The following is a 19,071-nucleotide window of genomic DNA, read 5'->3' as shown; positions in this document are numbered from 1 at the left end:
TGTGATATAATATGACTCTTCATAAGCAGTGAGTGTTTATAAATACAGTATTTTAAATGTCATCAGGAATCTCCTATTGGAATCTTCTTTCCTTAGCTTTGTGTTTATGGGCCTACTTTTCAAATTAATGGAAATAATATAAATGTAGAAAGGGCTAAGAATTTTCCTTAGGATTTCACTCTGGCAAGTCCTCCTGGAGAATTTAGCCATGACTGTTTTTATGACTGCAGTTTCCTTAATACGGGGCCTCGGCCATTTTCCATCATCATAAATCCTTTATACACTTATAAGCAGGATTGAAATGTTTTCTAGTTTTTACATTTTGACTCTTCACTTAGATACATTATTTCTATCTTGAGATTATGTTAAGTAAATATTGTAGAAGAATTTGAAACTATAGAGCAGAAAAAAGCTGGTGTAGTACCTCAGAAATTTTAACTAGTAGATATATCTCCAAATGCAAAGTGAAATATTTAAAGAAATTATTCAAGTAAATAAAGAAACTGTCTTTGCCAATTACTTGAATGTTTTCTATAAAGTTGCTTTTATGCACTTGACTTTGTGTTTGAATTCACAAGTTTGTAGAATCTTCGAGTGGACGTTGTTTAGTCAGGACTTTCAGGCACAAGGAATAAAAGAATCACAATGAGGGGCTTCCCTAGTGGAGCAGTGGTTAAGAATCCACCTGCCAATGCAGGGGACACAGGTTCGAGCCCTGGCCCAGGAAGATCCCACATGCTGCGGAGCAGCTAAGCCTGTGCACCACAACTACTGAGCCTGCGCTCTAGACCCCGTGAGCCACAACTACTGAGCCCACGTGCTGCAACTACTGAAGCCCTCAGTCCTAGAGCCCGTGCTCCACAACAAAGAGAAGCCACCGCAATGAGAGGCCCTCGCACCACAACGAAGAGTAGCCCCCCCGCTCGCCGCAACTAGAGAAAGCCCGCGTGCAGCAACGAAGACCCAAAGCAGCCAAAAATAAATTACTTAATTTTAAAATTAATTAATTAAAATCTTTTAAAAAATCACAATGAAACTGCTGATGGAAAAAAGAAAGAGAAAGAAAGGAGGAAAGGAAAAATTTACTGGTTCTCATTAGCTGAAGACATGGTGGATGCAGATGCTTACACAATAGCATTAGTGGCCTGCCTTTCTTCATGTCTAGGATTCCCCTGCCTCTTGGGTCACTTTCATGCTCAGGCAGGCTTTCTCCACACAGTGACAAAGATGGTCATCAGACAGTACAAGTTAATATCATTCTTAGTGCTAGTGATTTTTGAGGGAGAGAGGTCCCCTCCCAGTATCTATATTAAACCCCAAAAGACCCTGGTTCGCCTTGCTTTAGTCACATGCTCACCCCTGTCCAAGCTCTGGGTCAAAGGAATAGAATTCACTAAAAGGCCAGCCTGGTTTGCAAGCTCACCTTGTGGGGAAGAGATAAGCCAGGTGGTTGACAGCCCCATTAGATAGGGGAGAGTTTTCAAATGAGTTGCCAGTAGTAGAGCAGGGGCTGGGCAGGTAAATGCAGAAAAAGTTTTCAAAATATTGTGCCTTTAGAACAAAAATCTTTTCCAGGAAATGCAAATAATTTGAAACAGCTCAAATAAGCATCATACTTAAAAAAATTAGAAATACACTTATAAGAACTAGCTTGCATGTTTATCATATTTTAGATAATATTTTATCCTCTTTGAATCTCAGTTTTGTCATGAAAACATGGGAATTTCCCCTGAAACAGTTTACCCTGAAAACATGGGAGTAATGCTTACCTTCTAAGAAAACGTTCAGATTAGAAGAGGTGATGTAGTTGATAGCATCTTGTAAACTATAAAGTACTACCTATATATATAGTTATAAAATATTATGATTTCTAAGAAAAATCAGTTCCTAAGGAAAGCAGAGTTACCTGTGTCAAAGTTTTGAAAGTCCCTCTCTTTTAAAAAGCTATTCCATGACACCTGTTGTGTTTTTTCATGAGCCATCAGTACTTGCTTACAACACAGGTATATGCTTTGAGACAGGTTTTTGTTGATGAGGGCAATGATGGTGACAGTAGTAGTGGTGTTAGGCACAGGTAGTTACTCAATAACTCTTAGAGAATTAACTGTATTTCTAGATTTCTAGGGCATGAAAAGCCCAATGTAAGCTAGTTAAATGAGAAAACTAGAGGTAGATAGATGGCAGACAGAGTTGAGTATGTGGTCTTACCATTAGGTTAAGCTGGTATTTGTAGCTAATAGAGCAGCCCTCTTTAAAGGAAATACCCCTAAATACCAATAGTTTAATGACCAAGGTGCCACTGAGATAATCACTCCCAGGAAATGTTTTGCCAGTGAGTTTATCTTAACTATCAACTGAAAAGAAATATGGAAATGTTTTATGAGTGATTCAGTTTCACCTGCTACGTGCATGACGTTTTAAGAGAATGAATTAGTCAGTCTGTTTGAATCATCTTTACGTGTTCCTTTTAGTAAGGAACTTAAAGTTGGTTAAATGGCCAGTGCTGTTTCAGAAAGAAAGAAAGAAAAAACAAACAGTAAAAAGACATTTTATATTGAAAGCCTGATCCAAGCACATCACAGGAATAAATGTATCAAGGCAAAAATACATAAAAGATGAAAGCAGTTCTGGAGTCACTCCCAATATAAATATGAAAATTGCTCACACAGCCTGATCTGGCAGATGATATAGACAGAGAAGAGAGAGCAATATATGCCAGTTCAATGGCATTGGAGTAAAACGTAGAAAAACAATCTCAGAGTTGAAAATTATTGGAGTTGGAAAATACTTCTGCGTTCATTGGTTCAACCCAGGGGTATGCTTGTAAGTATTTAACAACCATCCCTCCAGGGGGGAAATAAGCCCTGATTTTTAGTGTTTGCCAACTTCTATGGGGTAAATACTCCCACCAAGGCTGATTTCAAGCAACCAAGATGAGGTCACTGAACACGGGTTGGGAAGAGATGCGTACGCTAAGCCGTCATTAGCTTGTTCCAGGGGCCTCCAGCACACAACTTGTTCAACACTGTAATTTTACAAATAAGAAAGCAGCTAAGGCCAAAGGAGTTGGGTGACTGGCTTTGGGTCATACAACCATTCAGCTGCACTGCCACAACCAAAACTCAGGTTTCCACCCCACTCGCCCGCCATGCTGAGCTTCAGTATTGGGAATGCATTGTGAGGAAAGGACTACGTCTGATTGATTAGTAAACTTGCCTGACTCCCTTAGCCTGGGTAAGTTCCCCTTGAGGGGCTCCCATAGACATTTCCACGTTGAGTTTAAACTGTAGTCTGTTTGTCTGCCTCTTCATCTCACAATTAGAAAATGCTTTATTTATTTTCATATCTTCTGCACAGTATCTGGAACACAGTACATGCTCAAAAACTATTTGTTGAGGGCATGAACAAGCAATAATAGAGAATATTTATTGTGCCAAGCACTGCTCCTAGTGGTTTATGTTCATTAACTCATTGAATTCTCAGAGTAACCATCATAAGTGAGACAGGTACTATAATCACTCCGATATTTCAAATGAGAAAATAGATGCTCAGAAAAATTTACCGAAGGTCACACAGACAGTGAATGGGTTCAAACCCTGCAGTCTGTCTCCAGAGCCTGTGCACTTGATCACTCAGCTGTCACTCAGTTAACTGGCAGTGTCATCAGTGTGCATAGCTCAGCAACAGATATTTCCCAAAGTATTCCTCCATTCCTTGTGAGGGACACAAACATTTCCTGGAGAAGATCTAATCTGACCAACACACACCATTGTTAACAGGGAAGGGCCTCAATTAATTGGAATGATTAATAAAACAGGATGTTTAAGTTTTCTCGTTAGCTGAGGGTTAAACAGAACCCATATTTTAATTAAAAATTCTATTGTTGACAATGGGCCCTAGTCCTATATTTTTGCTTTAATAAAAAAAATTTTTTTAATTAACATTTTTTTGATTTCTCAACCTGAAAAATGGCGTCACCACTTGCTATCAAGAGAATATGAAGAAAGCATAGGAGACTGGGTTACTAACTCCAGGGTTATTCTGCAGGGTTTTTTCCTTAAATAGAAAAAATTTTTCTCCTTCCCTACTGGTTTTCTTATGATTTGCCATCTCATCAAATGAGATAACAGTTTGTACATTTTCTTGGATTCTAGTTGATTGAGGATTAGTACCATGAAAGACATGTACGAACCTTCAGATAGGAAACTTATTTTTTAAACATAATACCTCAGATTTTTTTTTTTTAAGATCATGTTGAAGGTTCCCTCAAAAAGCCTAGAAGAAAAAAGTCATTCTCACTCCACACTGCATTAATGGGCATCAACTAAGATGCAAATTGGTTGCAATGCTTTTTTTTCTTTTGACAATGGGAGTTTGTTTATTTTCTTCCCGTATTATTTTTCCTAGAGAAAATACAGTGATAAATTATGTACTAGGCTAATGTTCCCAATTTCAGAAGATACACTGATAGCATTTTGAGAAGTGCATTTAATTTTCCTGCATAATGTATTCTAGAAGGTTTAGACACATATTTGTAGTTTGTAGTTTGTATTTGTCTTGTAATAGAACAACTTGTCCCAAATCCTTTTCTTCTACTCCTTGTTATTCCCCCTACCAGTGCCAAAACTTTTCTAGTATACTTTAAAATAGTGAGACTTACATTCAAAAACAGCAAGTTTATGCATATATATACATATATATGCACATATGTAACAATCATATAGTTAGACATGTTTAAGTGTGTATATACACACACACATATGTATACACTATGTAACAAACAAAGTGCTTTCAAGGATAAGATCTCTTTTTGATACTTAAAGCAGTCATGTGAGGCTATTGGACCCTGGGAATCAGAGGTGAATGAATTGCCTAAAGTCATACAGCTAGAGAGGGAAAGGGCCAGAACCAGAGCTCTGTCTAACTTCTGCTCCAGTGCACTCTCCCTCTTAGCTCAGGAAGCTGCTCCAGTGTTAGTGAAGCATTCAACATCCCGGACAGATTCCTGTCAGTCAGACGTGGGATTGAATCTGGTTCTGTGTGACTTTTGGCAAGTTTGCTCATCTAGAAATGGAGAATAATAATACTTCCTACTTCACAGGATGTTTACAGAGAGTATATCAGAGGGTCTAGCAGAATGCCTGGCACGTGGTAAACACTCAATACAAGTTATTGTTATTTTTATTATTATATGGTTTATACCTTGCTGAAGCTCTGCTTTGCCCTCTGGTCCAACTATAATTTTGTAGCCTTTAAAGCCTATATCCTCAATCAGGTGTCTTCATTTGGATCCTTAAAATCATTGTGTCCTTGGCCTTCTTTCTTGGGTTTCTTCCATATCTCATGAATGTGAAGAGGAAGTCATATACATTGTGTCTTCAGGAAGCCCTCAGAGCTACTATACAATCCTTTCTTTCTTGCTGACCTCAGTTTGCATACCCTGCTGTAGATATTCTAAACCTCCTCCTTTACCCTGAAGTCCCTGGTCACTCCTCTGTAACCATCAATTTCAGCAGATGATCATATACCCTAATTTATTTTTTCGAACATTGAGATCATATTCCCTGAACTCCTTAAATGTCCCTATATCTTTATGTGACTTCTCATCTTCTCCTGCTGTCTCAGAAAGAGTGACTTCTCTTATGTTTCAGGGCTCTTGGAAATGCCTCTTTTTGATCCCTTGGAATGTTGATTGAACAATTTTTATCTCCCTCATTTTCTCTTTTTGTTTTCCCCGCTTCTTTAGGCCCATCTACTTGCATTTTTCCTGATTGTATCATATGCTCTCTCCTGCCACTATATCTTTGCACAAACTGCTCTTCCACTAGGAATTTCCATTCCTCATCCTCCTTCAAGACTCAGCTCTAGCCTCATTTCCAGTCTGGTTGGCTGCCCTTACTACACCTTCCCATAATTTCTGTCAACCCGTTGCCTCCACCAAGTGACTGTGAGCTTCCTGGGAAAGGTACCGTGTTTCTGGGTTCCAAGACCTACCACAGTGCCTGGCCTTTAGTAGATACCCAACAAACGTTAGTAGAAGAAAAAGAGACCTACAAATAAGTGTACGTCTTTCCTGCAACTTAAAGTCCTCTCAACCCTGATATTGCCTTCTGCTTGTCCTTCCTTTGACAAACATTCTACTTCCTCATCACATGTACCCTTGCAATTTAGTGGTCTGATACCACTGTTGAATCTGCTGAACCTACTCTTGTAAAGGTCAACAAGGAGCTTTTGTGTGGATTACATCCACCTTCCTGAGGCCCTCGCCTGCCTTCTGTGACGCAGTGCAATTTTGGCTCTCATGACGCCTCCCTGAACTAACTTACCTTCTTTGCTTCTTTCACTAGTTTCTCCAATGTGCGTATTCTCCGAGATCTGGTTCATTTGTCTTCTCTTCCTTCACCTTTTCCCTCCATGAACATACTCTTTCTTGGTTTTAACCATCCCCTCTGTGCAGATAACATGCAAAGTTTATTTCTATTCCAACTAGAATCCCAATTGCCCCACTAAGATCAAGTCCTGAAGTTTCATTCTTTCTAATGCACAGATGGCAGATACTTGGCACTTATGCTTATACTTGCCTCTGTCTCATCTAAGATGGATATTACCTCACCCAAGACCAATTGTGCCACTTTCCCAGTAAGAGCAGGCTTCTCCTCAAAATCCTTCTCATTATTCTCCTCTGTTGCTTGGCACATATGCTGTCTGCTTGGAATCTTCATTCTTCACTTCAGATAACCTGCTTGCTGGAAACAATGTAAAACCTACTAGTCATTCCTGTAGTAGAACGTTTTCACTCATTTCAATAACACATCAAACTCAACATGTTCAAAACCAGCTTATCGTATTCCTTGATCTTTAGCCTAACTTCCTCCTACTGACCACCCTAGTTTGTGACTTGTTCCACTTTTTCCCAGATGACGCTGCTTATCTTTACCTTCTCTTTTGTGTTCCACCAGTTTAGGTGTCCAATCTTATTTATTCAAATATGTCTCTCATTCATCCCTTCCTTTCTATTCTTGGGGTCACCATCTTGCTTCTGGCCCTTACTACCTGGTTATGGGCTATAATGCCTGTCATCTGGTCTTCTCATTGCCAGGTTCTCCCTGCTCTAAGCCACTTTTCCTCCAGATCAATCTTCCTAGAGTAAAACCTTGCTCATACGACTCTCCAGCTCAAAACCCTTCAGTGACTTTCTATTACCTCTTAAATAATGCCTATAATTCCTATCAGTTTGGTAGGGTAAAATTATCTTTGATTTTGGAGTCAGTAAATTTGGTTTTAATCTCTGGCTACTACTCTTATCTGTTCTGCGACTTTGAACTTATTGTTTAATTTTTATTCACTCATTTATTCAACATATATTTATTGAACACCTACTCTGTTCTAGGTTCTATATCAAGTCCTTGAGATAGAGTGATGAACCAAACAGACATTGTCTTTGTCTTCTGGACCTGAAATGTATTGGACTTGTCCATATTTCTCATGATCATAGTAATCCTAAGTACAGGCCATGCCTTCCTCTCTTGATGCTTTTAACATTTGGTTTTTGCTATGCAGGAAATTATAATACCATGTATTATAGTAATTTGCATATATGTATTATCTCTCAACCCCACTGTAAGTTCACTGAAGGGTAAGTGCCATGTCCCATTTCCCACAGTGTAAGCACAGAGCCGTGCACAGTGAATTCTGTTGTGTTTTTGTGGACCTAGAGTTAGTCTTTGGCATAGTTACAATGCCCAGTATGTTTTTAGAGGCTCCCTTTGTCCTGTCAGAATTATGCATTTTTTCAAAAGGGGGAAAGAAGTAATAACTATTTGGTTTCTATTTCTCTAAGGCCTTTATTTTCTAACCCTGCCTATAGCTGTTATAAGTAGAACTCACAATGTTTATAACTTGTGCACCTTAACTTTTTAAAACCTGACTAACAAATCCACTTATGCTTCCTAGTAGAAATACTGTCCGTGTGCATACAATGGAATGTTAAAATAATGTTCTTTTAACTAAATAACTTTTGACTTGGTAACGAACAATATGTTGTTTTTCCCTAAGAAATCATTCTAGGACTTTAGCCCTAAAGATTATATTTTATTTTATACATTTTTAGCTTTCTGTTTTTACATTCCCAGTGATCTTACATTAAGTTAAGCATTTGTCTATCCAAAACAATAGGTCAGTTATAGCCAAATTATAACCATACCTTTCCTCTGCACACAAAATCCTATAAACAGCATGTGATCATATTGCTTCTAGAATTTATGATTGTTTTCCACCAAAAGGAAGCTAAATTTAGCCTAGTAATTCTACATGCTCCCAAGGAAACAATGCCTGCTGTGACTTGTAGAATAAATGAATCTGAACCACAATTCCTTTACTTGACTAACTGAGAAAGTTTAAATATCAACCTAGTCATTAACCACAGATATTAAACCACATTAAACAACCAGCAAAAGGTTAAGAAAGAAGTTTGCTATTTTTCTGACTTCGCTGCTGAATGAGTCTAACCTAGTTGCTGTTACAGAACAGAACATTGTTTGCATCTCATAATGGTTCTCTAAAATTACTTGTTCATGGCTTGAGTTCTAAAATTAGACTATGTAGAGTCATGTCCAACTGCACAATGCATCTTTATGTGAAACCAGCTAGAGTTTTTTGTTTTCACTCAATGTAAAAATTCCAGTTAGGAAGATTTGTTTCTAATAGTTTAACTGGTATAGTTCTTTCAGTTTCTTCTTTGTTTCTAATGACAACTAAACTGCTCTTGCCTTAAACATGTTTTGGCAGATAAACTTCTCACCATGAAGGCCCCTGCTGTGCTTGCACCTGGCATCCTTGTGCTTCTGTTTACCTTGGTGCAGAAGAGCAATGGGGAGTGTAAAGAGGCACTAGTAAAGTCCAAGATGAATGTGAACATGCAGTATCAGCTTCCTAACTTCACAGCAGAAACACCCATTCAGAATGTCGTTTCCCACAAGCATCACATTTACCTCGGTGCCATTAACTACCTTTACGTTTTAAATGACAAAGACCTTCAGAAGGTTGCTGAGTACAAGACTGGGCCTGTGCTAGAACACCCAGATTGTTTCCCATGTCAGAATTGCAGCCACAAAGCCAATTTATCAGGTGGTGTTTGGAAAGATAACATCAACATGGCTCTGCTTGTTGACACGTACTATGATGACCAACTCATTAGCTGCGGCAGTGTCCACAGAGGGACCTGCCAGCGACACGTCCTTCCACCTGACAATACTGCTAACATACAGTCGGAGGTTCATTGCATGTACTCTCCACAGGCAGATGAAGAGCCCAGCCAATGTCCTGACTGTGTGGTGAGTGCCCTGGGAACCAAAGTCCTGCTGTCTGAAAAGGATCGATTCATCAACTTCTTCGTGGGCAATACCATAAATTCTTCTTACCTTCCAGATCATTCATTGCATTCGATATCTGTGAGAAGGCTAAAGGAAACGCAAGATGGTTTTAAGTTTTTGACAGACCAATCCTATATTGATGTTCTACCTGAGTTCCGAGATTCCTACCCCATTAAGTATGTCCACGCCTTTGAAAGCAACCATTTTATTTACTTTTTGACGGTCCAACGGGAAACTCTAGATGCTCAGACTTTTCACACAAGAATAATCAGGTTCTGTTCCGTAGACTCTGGTTTGCATTCGTACATGGAAATGCCTCTGGAGTGTATTCTCACAGAAAAGAGAAGAAAGAGATCCACAAGGGAGGAAGTGTTTAATATTCTCCAAGCTGCGTATGTCAGTAAGCCTGGGACCCAGCTCGCTAAGCAAATAGGTGCCAACCTGAATGATGATATTCTCTACGGGGTGTTTGCACAAAGCAAACCAGATTCTGTCGAACCAATGAATCGCTCTGCTGTCTGTGCGTTCCCTGTCAAATATGTCAATGAGTTCTTCAACAAGATCGTCAACAAAAACAATGTGAGATGTCTCCAGCATTTTTATGGCCCCAACCACGACCACTGCTTCAATAGGGTAAGTCATACAGGTTCCCTACTTACAAATTATGAGGTACAAGTCATAATAGGTATCAGTCTAGAAGAGAATATAAAGGGCTTTCTGGTGCTTGGTAAATGGTCTTTATCCAAATATTTGCCGATTCTCTCCAAGAAAATTTAGAAATTGAATCTTCATTTAAAGGTAGAATCATAGCTTGAGAAAAAGTTAATGTGATAACTAAAAGAAAATATGAAATACTTTTACAATTTGGGTTTACAGGTTTGCCAGTATTTTTCAGATTATTAACCTTGTTTCTCATATCAGCTTTAGTAGTTCTGGTCAGATGTACATAAAGTTTAACACAACAGCAATTCCTGTAAAGCACAATTATTGAGATGCCATGCAGTCTTTACAACATTTAGAATAAGATGCTTAATTTTTAGGTTTTGAAGGCTTTTTTTTTTTTTTTAATGAGATCCCATTCGCTCACTGATATATGAGTGAACAGTCTCTATTCTTGGCATTACTTAAAGAAACTTCACTAAAAACAAACAAAAAAACTCTTCTAAAATGTTGATAAATTAAACATTTTTAAATGCACTAATATATTCTCTGAATAAATTAGAAAACTACAGAGGAAATTGTTGCTCTCAAATCCATACTTTGGATCTTGACTTTAATACATAAACTTCGTGCTTGAATGGGCAGGTGTCTACCAAGTTCTAATTTGTTGCTTTTTACCTGGTTGGCATTTGATATTTATAGATGTAAATATTCTCGATTGATGATTGTTTGTACTTACATGAAATGATATTTTCCCTGTGATCGTTAGGGAAATTCTTTATTGCTTCGATTTAGATATAGTAAAGGCTACCAGCTATACCCAGAGGATTTATCCTGCTAGTCCTCAGATCATTTGGTGCTAGAGGAAGAGCATCAAACTGGGAGTCCACTGTGGCCTTGGGCTTTCTTGGTGGGGACCCAGATTTGAACATACAGACCTGGTTATGCCTCCTAACATAATGACCACTAGTGATCATAACTGGATGAACAAATTCTATAGCTTTTCTAAAGACAATTTGACTTTGAAAATGTACATCTCACTTACTCTAGCAGTTTTCAGTCTAAGTGGTAAAGGTTATAATTGCAAGCAGGAAGAACATTAAACATGTCCTTGATAAAAGAAAGTATATAATTTGCAGATGGATAACAAGGGCATAATAATTCAGAAACGTTTGTTTCACTTTTGCTGAAATGTCTAGGATACTTCTCCAGATGGAAACTCTTAAGTAATTTATTTATAAAGTTAGAAAAGTGCTTCTGAGAAAATGAATCCATCTTATAGTGAACTAAAGACATAACTTTCTTCTCTCTCAAAAGTCTATGAATATACATAATATACATACATATATATCCCAACTAAGACTTATTTCTCCCTGGATACATTTAATATATGTTGCAAAATCTGTAAGAAGCAATGGGATTGCTCACGAGGCTGTCCCTTTTCCTCACTGGAAAAGACAAAGAATGAAAGGAAACAAAGAGACTTTCAGAAACCTGGGAATTAGGACATAAAAGTGTAATATTAATAGCATTTCAGAGAAAACATTTTTCCTGCATCCAATGAATTGCTTCAGAAACAAGTTTAAAAAAGAGTCTACTGGGAATTCCTTCAGAGCCTCTAAAGCACACGACTTTGCTATTTAAATCTTGTTCTGTTAAAAATTAAAGAGACTTTACCTTACAAGGGTATACTGATATCTTATCTCATTGTTTTATTTTGTACATTTCAGCCCCCAGATGTAAAAGTATTTATCAATTCTAGAAATTCTCAAAACACAGCTGAACTTTATCCTACCCCTTTGACTTTTTTAGTGTTCCAAAGGGAACAAGAAGGCAGGGTTACCCAATGAAATTCAGGGCAGGTTTATCACCCAGGAAAAATGCCCAAAATGCACCAACCACACCTGAAACTGTTATCACTCCCATCACAAAAATTCTTGTGGGAAACAAGGTGGAACTGGCCAACATAGTCTTCTTACAAGGGAAGGCAACTTTTACACTAGCCAAATTCCACAGAGACAGATACCTTCCAATCTCTTCTATTTATTTGCCTGTTTATCTTCTCTGGTTACTAAAGGTCAGAATTCTTCCAAGAATGAAACTACCCACGTTATCAGTTTTCATATACCCGCCACAGAAAGACCTCAGATTGTTCCAATAGTCAGCATACAGTCATTTCCCAGCTTCATCTTAAAATGAAGGCACCTAGAGCTGTTACTCACACAAAAACAAAATGATTTACAAGATCAAAAAAGTTTGGAGGGGCTTCCCTGGTGGCGCAGTGGTTGCGAGTCCGCCTGCCGATGCAGGGGACACGGGTTCGTGCCCTCATCCGGGAAGGTCCCACATGCCGTGGGACAGCTAGGCCCGTGAGCCATGGCCGCTGAGCCTGCGCGTCCGGAGCCTGTGCTCCGCAACAGGAGAGGCCACAACAGTGAGAGGCCCGCGTACCGCAAAAAAAAAAAAAAAAAAAATGTTTGGAAATACTCTAAGCAATACAACTCCATTTTGTCTTGGCAAAGATATCAGGTGACCCTTCTGACAATTTCTTGGAACTAAGTTTTTATTTTGGCATAACGTTTAGTGAATAGATACATATATTGTAGTTTTGTTATTAACAAAACTAATCAGTCAGATCTTTATGGAGGGACCATTGTGTGCTCTGTGGACAAAGTTAAGAAAACTGCAACAGTAACCTTCCGAGGACTTAGAGAGCACATTCGCAGCAGCAGGGGTTTTCTGGCCTTCCGTGAGCTTCCACCCTACGCAAAATGTGTCTCTATCACAGGATCAGACAGAGGACCAAGAAAGGGTCTTTTAGATTCTGTGGGTCCAACAGGTGTATCAGACCTGACTTGCTTAGATCACATATTAGATCACATATTATGTTGCTTTTTCCACTCTCACATTTTATGAAAGTATCTGTGCAAACTCTTCATGTACAACTTCTTATATTGATGACATCACTAAAACCGTCTTTTGAGTCATCTGATAGTTTCCAAAGCAGATCATCTTCACCTCTTAGTTATTTGTGCTTCAGAACTCATTAATTCCACATATGATGCTGTTTTCGGAAACTTATCCCAAGCCACAGATATCCATTCATGTAATACAGTGTTGATTATTAGTTGTTCTTCTTGATCTTTGCAGTGTAACCATTTTCTATGTTGCTTTTGAAAGTGATTCCTAAAGGGTTTGTTCACGGTGATTTCCAACATTTAGGATTATGAGATTCTACACCCACAAATAATTAAATCTTCAGTCTTAAATATCTTTACCGCCTTTTTGTACCCATTCATCATTTGACCTCTATAAGCATCCTAAATTAATCGTGATTGAAGTTGTTTTAGGCTAATGTATGTTCCCTAAACAGCACATTATTCAAAATAGAGTAACTGAAAAAATGCCACATAATCTGGAGACTTTGTAAATCCCCAAATTTGAGCATAAGAAAACCTCACCTTCTACTTGGGGATAAACTATTAAAAATTTATTTTAAGCACATTAACTGAATCTCCAATAGTATCATATAAGGGATTTAGTAACATGACAATTATTCCAGGAAAAAACTAGAATCAGTACACATTAGCCCAGTTTCTTCCAAATAAGAATGAATATTGAATAAGGGAATTTTTTGTCCTCAAATCAACAAAGATCCTGTTCCCTAAATTATATTTACTAAGAGAAGTGGAGTTATACATTTTGGAAAGATTTTTAATCAAAGTTGAAATATAAAAGGGTCCTTGAAATACCTCTCATCTACCCAGGAAATATAGTTACGACATTATACTTTTTTTTGCAATCCCATTACCAAAATTTTTTCTACATATAAGCGTTTGAAAGAATAGAAATAGACTGGTAGCAAATATTTTTACCAATATCTTGGTCATCTTATGACCAGTGATTGATCAGTTGTAGGGGAAAAGCATGTAATTTGGTGCCAGACTCACCAGGTTGGAACTCATGGTCTCCTGCGTACCAGCTGTGTAACTTCTGCCACGTTACTTAATTCTTAGAGCCTCAGTCTCATTCGTAACATGCAGATAACAATACCTACTTCTCAGCCTTTTTGTAAAAATGTGGGATAATAAATATAAAGTACCTGGCACAATAAGATGACCATAAATTTATCTCTTTGGGAGGCAGCATAGCCTAATGGAACAAGACTGAAATTAAAGAGATCTGGGTTCAGACTTGTACCCCATGATTTTCTATCTGCCTGACCATGAAGGCATTATTTAAACTCACTGAACCCGTTTTCCTCCATGCAGGACTATGGTGTGGACAAGTACAATAATGTTTAAAAGGCTGTAACTTTGTCCTTGGCACGTAATAATTAACAGCTATTATTGTATTGTTGTTTGTGTAAAGAAAGTCAAACTCAAATTATTGGATTGTTTCCTGGAAGAGACACATTCTGGTTCTATTGCTCATGAGGGTCTTTTACTTCCCCCACTAACTTACGAGGGACCTACCTCCATAATGCTTAATTTGTGTAAGTCCTCCTTAACACTTAGTAGTTCCAAAAGAAAAAAAAAAAGGGAGATATGGGAGTGGTGGTGGTTTGGAGGGTGAAGAGAAAGTCAGCTAAATCAGAATTGTGCTATATAGTCAAGCTAAAAGGTGTAAGGTGCTCCTTTACCTGACTTTCAATTCTAACTACCTATGGCACTATAAGATACTATGCTAATGTAATTTATCTTATGCATTCAAGAATTTGCAGATAATGCAGTTTTAGAAAAAGTTAACCTCACAGGTTGTTTGTACTAAGCTTCCTTGTTTTTAAACATCATTTATACTCTAATTCAAAGAGTAGCCAACTGCTTCCCAAAATAAAGGAAACTTAAAGTAGTAATTTTCCATCTCCGTTTTAAAGAGTGCCAAAGTTAAAGGGTCACCACTCAGAACCATCAAAGGAAGAAAGTAAAATGATTAGAACAATTTTGAATGAAAACAAAATCAAAACAAGATGCAAACAAGGGATAATAGGAATAGGCATAAAAATAAACATACAGTGATGTTTCTTTATTACTATTATAAAGATGATAGATGAGTAAAATTGGGTTACATTCAAGTTGTAATGGAAGAAAATAATTGCAGCCTTCCATCAGGAAACCACAAGGACCATTATTGATCTGTCATCCTCAGGGCATGTCTCATAATATTTAATAAAATAAACAAAGATTTATAACTCTTTATAGGCCATATATCTATAATCTCCCACACCACACCATTTGAACTGGGAATGTGGAGTCAACGTTACAAATAACATCCATGTAATTATACTGGTTTGGCATGTCTTATTTAAACAGTCTAGCACTCTCAAGAGAACGTATTTTGTATTAGGGATGAAAAATGTGAAGTCAGATTTCAGGGTTTTTTACTTCCTGTGCTTCGAAATGAGAGAATGTTATCCTATATGAAAAATGTTGAGGATTCTTCATTCTAAACACCAAATATCTTGGCCATATGCCAAATGTAATAGCTACCAAAGCAAAATCTTTCAAGAAAGAAAATCCTTGAGGTCTAAGGATTCAATATACTTAAAAAAAATTAAGTAGAAATTCATTAATTTTACACTTGATTCCTTTCCTTCTGTAAACTCTTCTTTATTGTCTCCCAGGCTCAGGAAGTCGCTGCTCCCTAACTTATTTACTTGAATTCTTCATGCTATCCATCCCATGAAAAGTGCCATATTGCATTAGTTTATTAAGAGGAATTTTGAATTATTTTCTTTCCAGAATTTATAACACTTTCTGAGATCACAGGGCACACCCTGGGGGTATTAGAAAACATGTTACAGAGCGAGCCATTAAAGCCGTTTGCTTTTTTCTCGTCCTCCTGCTAACCCTTCTTTAAACCATTTTATAGTTTATTCACAGGTACAGCCCAGGAAAGAATGAAAAAGCAAAGACATGACGTTTTAATAAACTAAGCAAAGAAACACAGTTAATGCTGAAACTGTCGCCAAAAATGTAAATAAGTTTAACGTGTGGATTATATTATCATATATGATAAGACATGCTAATATGTAAATTAATTCATTTTTCTTAATATCCTTTGAAGCAAGTGGTGTGATCTGTGTTTTATTTAAGTAGTTGATTTCTACATGGAGACTCATTTGGTAAAGTTAGTGGAGCAAACAATAAGGAGTTCGGGCAAAAAAATAAATCTTAAAGTGGGTCTTTGAAAAGCTGAAGTGTTAATAAAACTTTGAAGCCACAGCTCTGATACATACTTTCATTGCCATACTACTACATGATTAGAGACTTCTGAAAGCATATGGGATCTTGCTTTTTTTTTTTTGCGGTACGTGGGCCTCTCACTGTTGCGGCCTCTCCCGTTGCTGAGCACAGGCTCCGGACGCGCAGGCTCAGCGGCCATGGCTCACGCGCCCAGCCGCTCCGCGGCATGTGGGATCTTCCCGGACCGGGGCACGAACCCGTGTCCCCTGCATCGGTAGGCGGACTCTCAACCACTGCACCACCAGGGAAGCCCGGAATCTTGCATTTTGATAAGAATATTAAGCTCCTTGAGTAATAATGGAGTTTTTATTCCAAATAATGTATCAAATTTTGGGTGTTACACCCTTACTTCAGACTTCTATCTCATTGATGGCATCCCGCCCTGCATTATTATCTCCTCACTCTAATAAGAAAAATGAGGAGCTGCCAGAATTTGGATAGAAAATCCACCAGGAATTTCTGCCGTTGCTTATTCATAGATTGGCACAGATACTGAATCAGTGGGCACCCAGCATCCAGGATGACTCAGTGCCCAGATATGTGCTGTAAGTCACATCTCCAGCATCCAGGGAGGACTGTAAAGGGCTCATTTATCAGGGAAATGAAACCGATGGCTCAGCTACTCTTGAAGTCATTAAAACTCTTTTATTTTTTTTTTAATATAATAGTGAATGTGGTAAGTGATTCTAGGATCCTGGTTACATTCCAGTCTGATAATTATATATTTTTTCTAACTAAAATGGTCCGGGCAGGTTCATTTGCATATGAATGACTTGCTGAGTAAAGTCCTTGGAAAAGACGTTTCCTGCACTTCACCCTAGACCTAGGCTAAGGTGGGGCAGATGAAGTGTGTCTACCTTCTATACTTCAAAAATATTCTCTAGTTTTTCAACAGGAGGACAGAAAAATATCTTAAAAATGCATGCTAATATAGGGCAAAGGCTTCTTTTAACTATTCCTGATGTTCACTCATAGGGGAAGGTGTTTTATGAACAGTATATAACTATAAAACAAAAAATAACAATTCTGAATTCAGGCTAAAGTCTGACTTCAGTTGTTTGATTTGGGTAAATCACCAAAATGTTCATCAACCGAAGGACATTAAAATGGTGATATTTCCAATGGTGCTGTAAGTAAAAGGCATGAATTAAGGTCAGTTTTGATTTGTGAAGCATTCTTTTCTAGAGCTGATTTTATGAAAATTAAACTTGCTTAGTTGTCTTCTAAAAATCTATGGCTTATTCATGATTTGCTAGAATTTGAATGCATGTACCAGAAAATATAAATCTGTAGGATACTAAATTTTCTGATGACATTTTAAATTTAAAATCTGATTAACACTTGCATCTAGCAACCAGTCTGCTAACTAAACTATAGGTGAAGTGCTACTCAGGAAATGGGAAAAATGCAAAGATTAAATTGGTCTGTTAGCTCTGAGTGAATCAATAGTATTTAGTGCTAATGCACTAAGCAGATTACAAGCACTAATGCAGTAGCAGTCAATAGCAAAAACGAATATCTCTAAAAATTATCTTGACAATAAAACGTGCAATAGTTTCCATTTAATTTAAGCTAATTACATTACATGCTTGTTCTTTCATCTTATTAGTTTAAGCCAAGTGCTAGAATCCTAACCATTTTATTTAGTGCATAAAATGGCCAGAAACTTGTAATCATCATTTTCAGCAAGAGACAGAGGAAAGGATTTATTCAGACAACTAAGATTCAACAAGAAATTCAACAGGAATTTACTGAATGTCTAACCTACTGGTATTACAATGGTGAGTAAGATAGGCCTGGTTCTTGTCTTTATGAAGCAAACCTACTGGGGAGGAGATGACAATCAGTCATACCAGCAAACAAATACATCATAATAATTCATGAAATATAATGCGAGGGAAATAAACATCTGTGAATGCAAATGAGGAGGAAGATCTAAATTTGGTAGTATAGTCACAAAAGGCCACCCTGAGGAAGTGAAAGTTAACTTTTTCATGAAGCTAAAAGTTAACTTACATAAAGCTCAAAAAATCAATTATGGGGCTTCCCTGGTGGCGCAGTGGTTGAATGTCCGCCTACCGATGCAGGGGACACGGGTTCATGCCCCGGTCCGGGAAGATCCCACATGCCTCGGAGCGGCTAGGCCCGTGAGCCATGGCCGCTGAGCCTGCGCGTCCAGAGCCTGTGCTCCGCAACAGGAGAGGCCACAGCGTTGAGAGGCCCGCGTACCGCACAAAAAAAAAAAAAAAAGCAATTATGTCTTCACTACATGGTCAAGTACATAGCCAGTATTTAACAAACTAATTTTTATCTGTATCATAAGCTCGAGGTCTTAACTATTTGCTGTGTCATTTAAGCAGCTTTTTAAAGTGGGTTCTGACCGTGAATGCATATTACTTTAAACTTAGAGAAATGTATCACAGGAGGTAAAACTGTGCTGGAGAATTTAACTTTTTTAAACACTTTATCTTTTTTAGAAAAGTTGTCAATGTTTCCAAACTTTGTCTTTTCTTTGATTTCTAAATAGTCACTTTTCGTTAAGTAATTCTTAGTGTGAAGAAGATAATGTGTGAATTTCTAGAAGCTAAGGACATAATTTAGGTAGCTCTCACTTTCACTGCCTCTCATAGCCTATCACTTTAATCACCTTCTTTGAAAGCAGAAATTTCTTATATCAATCAAAGTTGTTTCTTTCTTCTCCCCCTCTTCAGTCTTCTGTGGCCAACACTTGGGACCCTACTCATCAGAAAAACCTGTGTTTCTTAGGGATGGAAGGGATTGTCCTGTTACCAGTA

The 19,071-nt window shown here is 37.9% G+C and overlaps 1 protein-coding gene across 2 annotated transcripts in view; it reads left to right on the top strand.

The window, feature by feature from the left end:
- Positions 1-19,071, top strand: part of MET (MET proto-oncogene, receptor tyrosine kinase) — a 128,349-nt gene that overhangs the window by 25,396 nt on the left and 83,882 nt on the right. For both annotated transcript variants that reach the window (XM_082661474.1, XM_082661475.1), the window contains exon 2: positions 8,788-10,004. In XM_082661474.1, coding sequence (XP_082517600.1) covers positions 8,802-10,004 — 1,203 coding nt within the window. In that variant the 5' untranslated portion in view covers positions 8,788-8,801. The remainder of the gene's footprint in view (positions 1-8,787; positions 10,005-19,071) is intronic.

The sequence above is a fragment of the Grampus griseus genome, assembly GCF_964374135.1.
Source record: "Grampus griseus genome assembly, chromosome: 9".
Taxonomy (NCBI): domain Eukaryota; kingdom Metazoa; phylum Chordata; class Mammalia; order Artiodactyla; family Delphinidae; genus Grampus; species Grampus griseus.
Note: the sequence above shows the minus strand (reverse complement) of the source record. Positions and strands in the feature narration are given on the sequence as shown.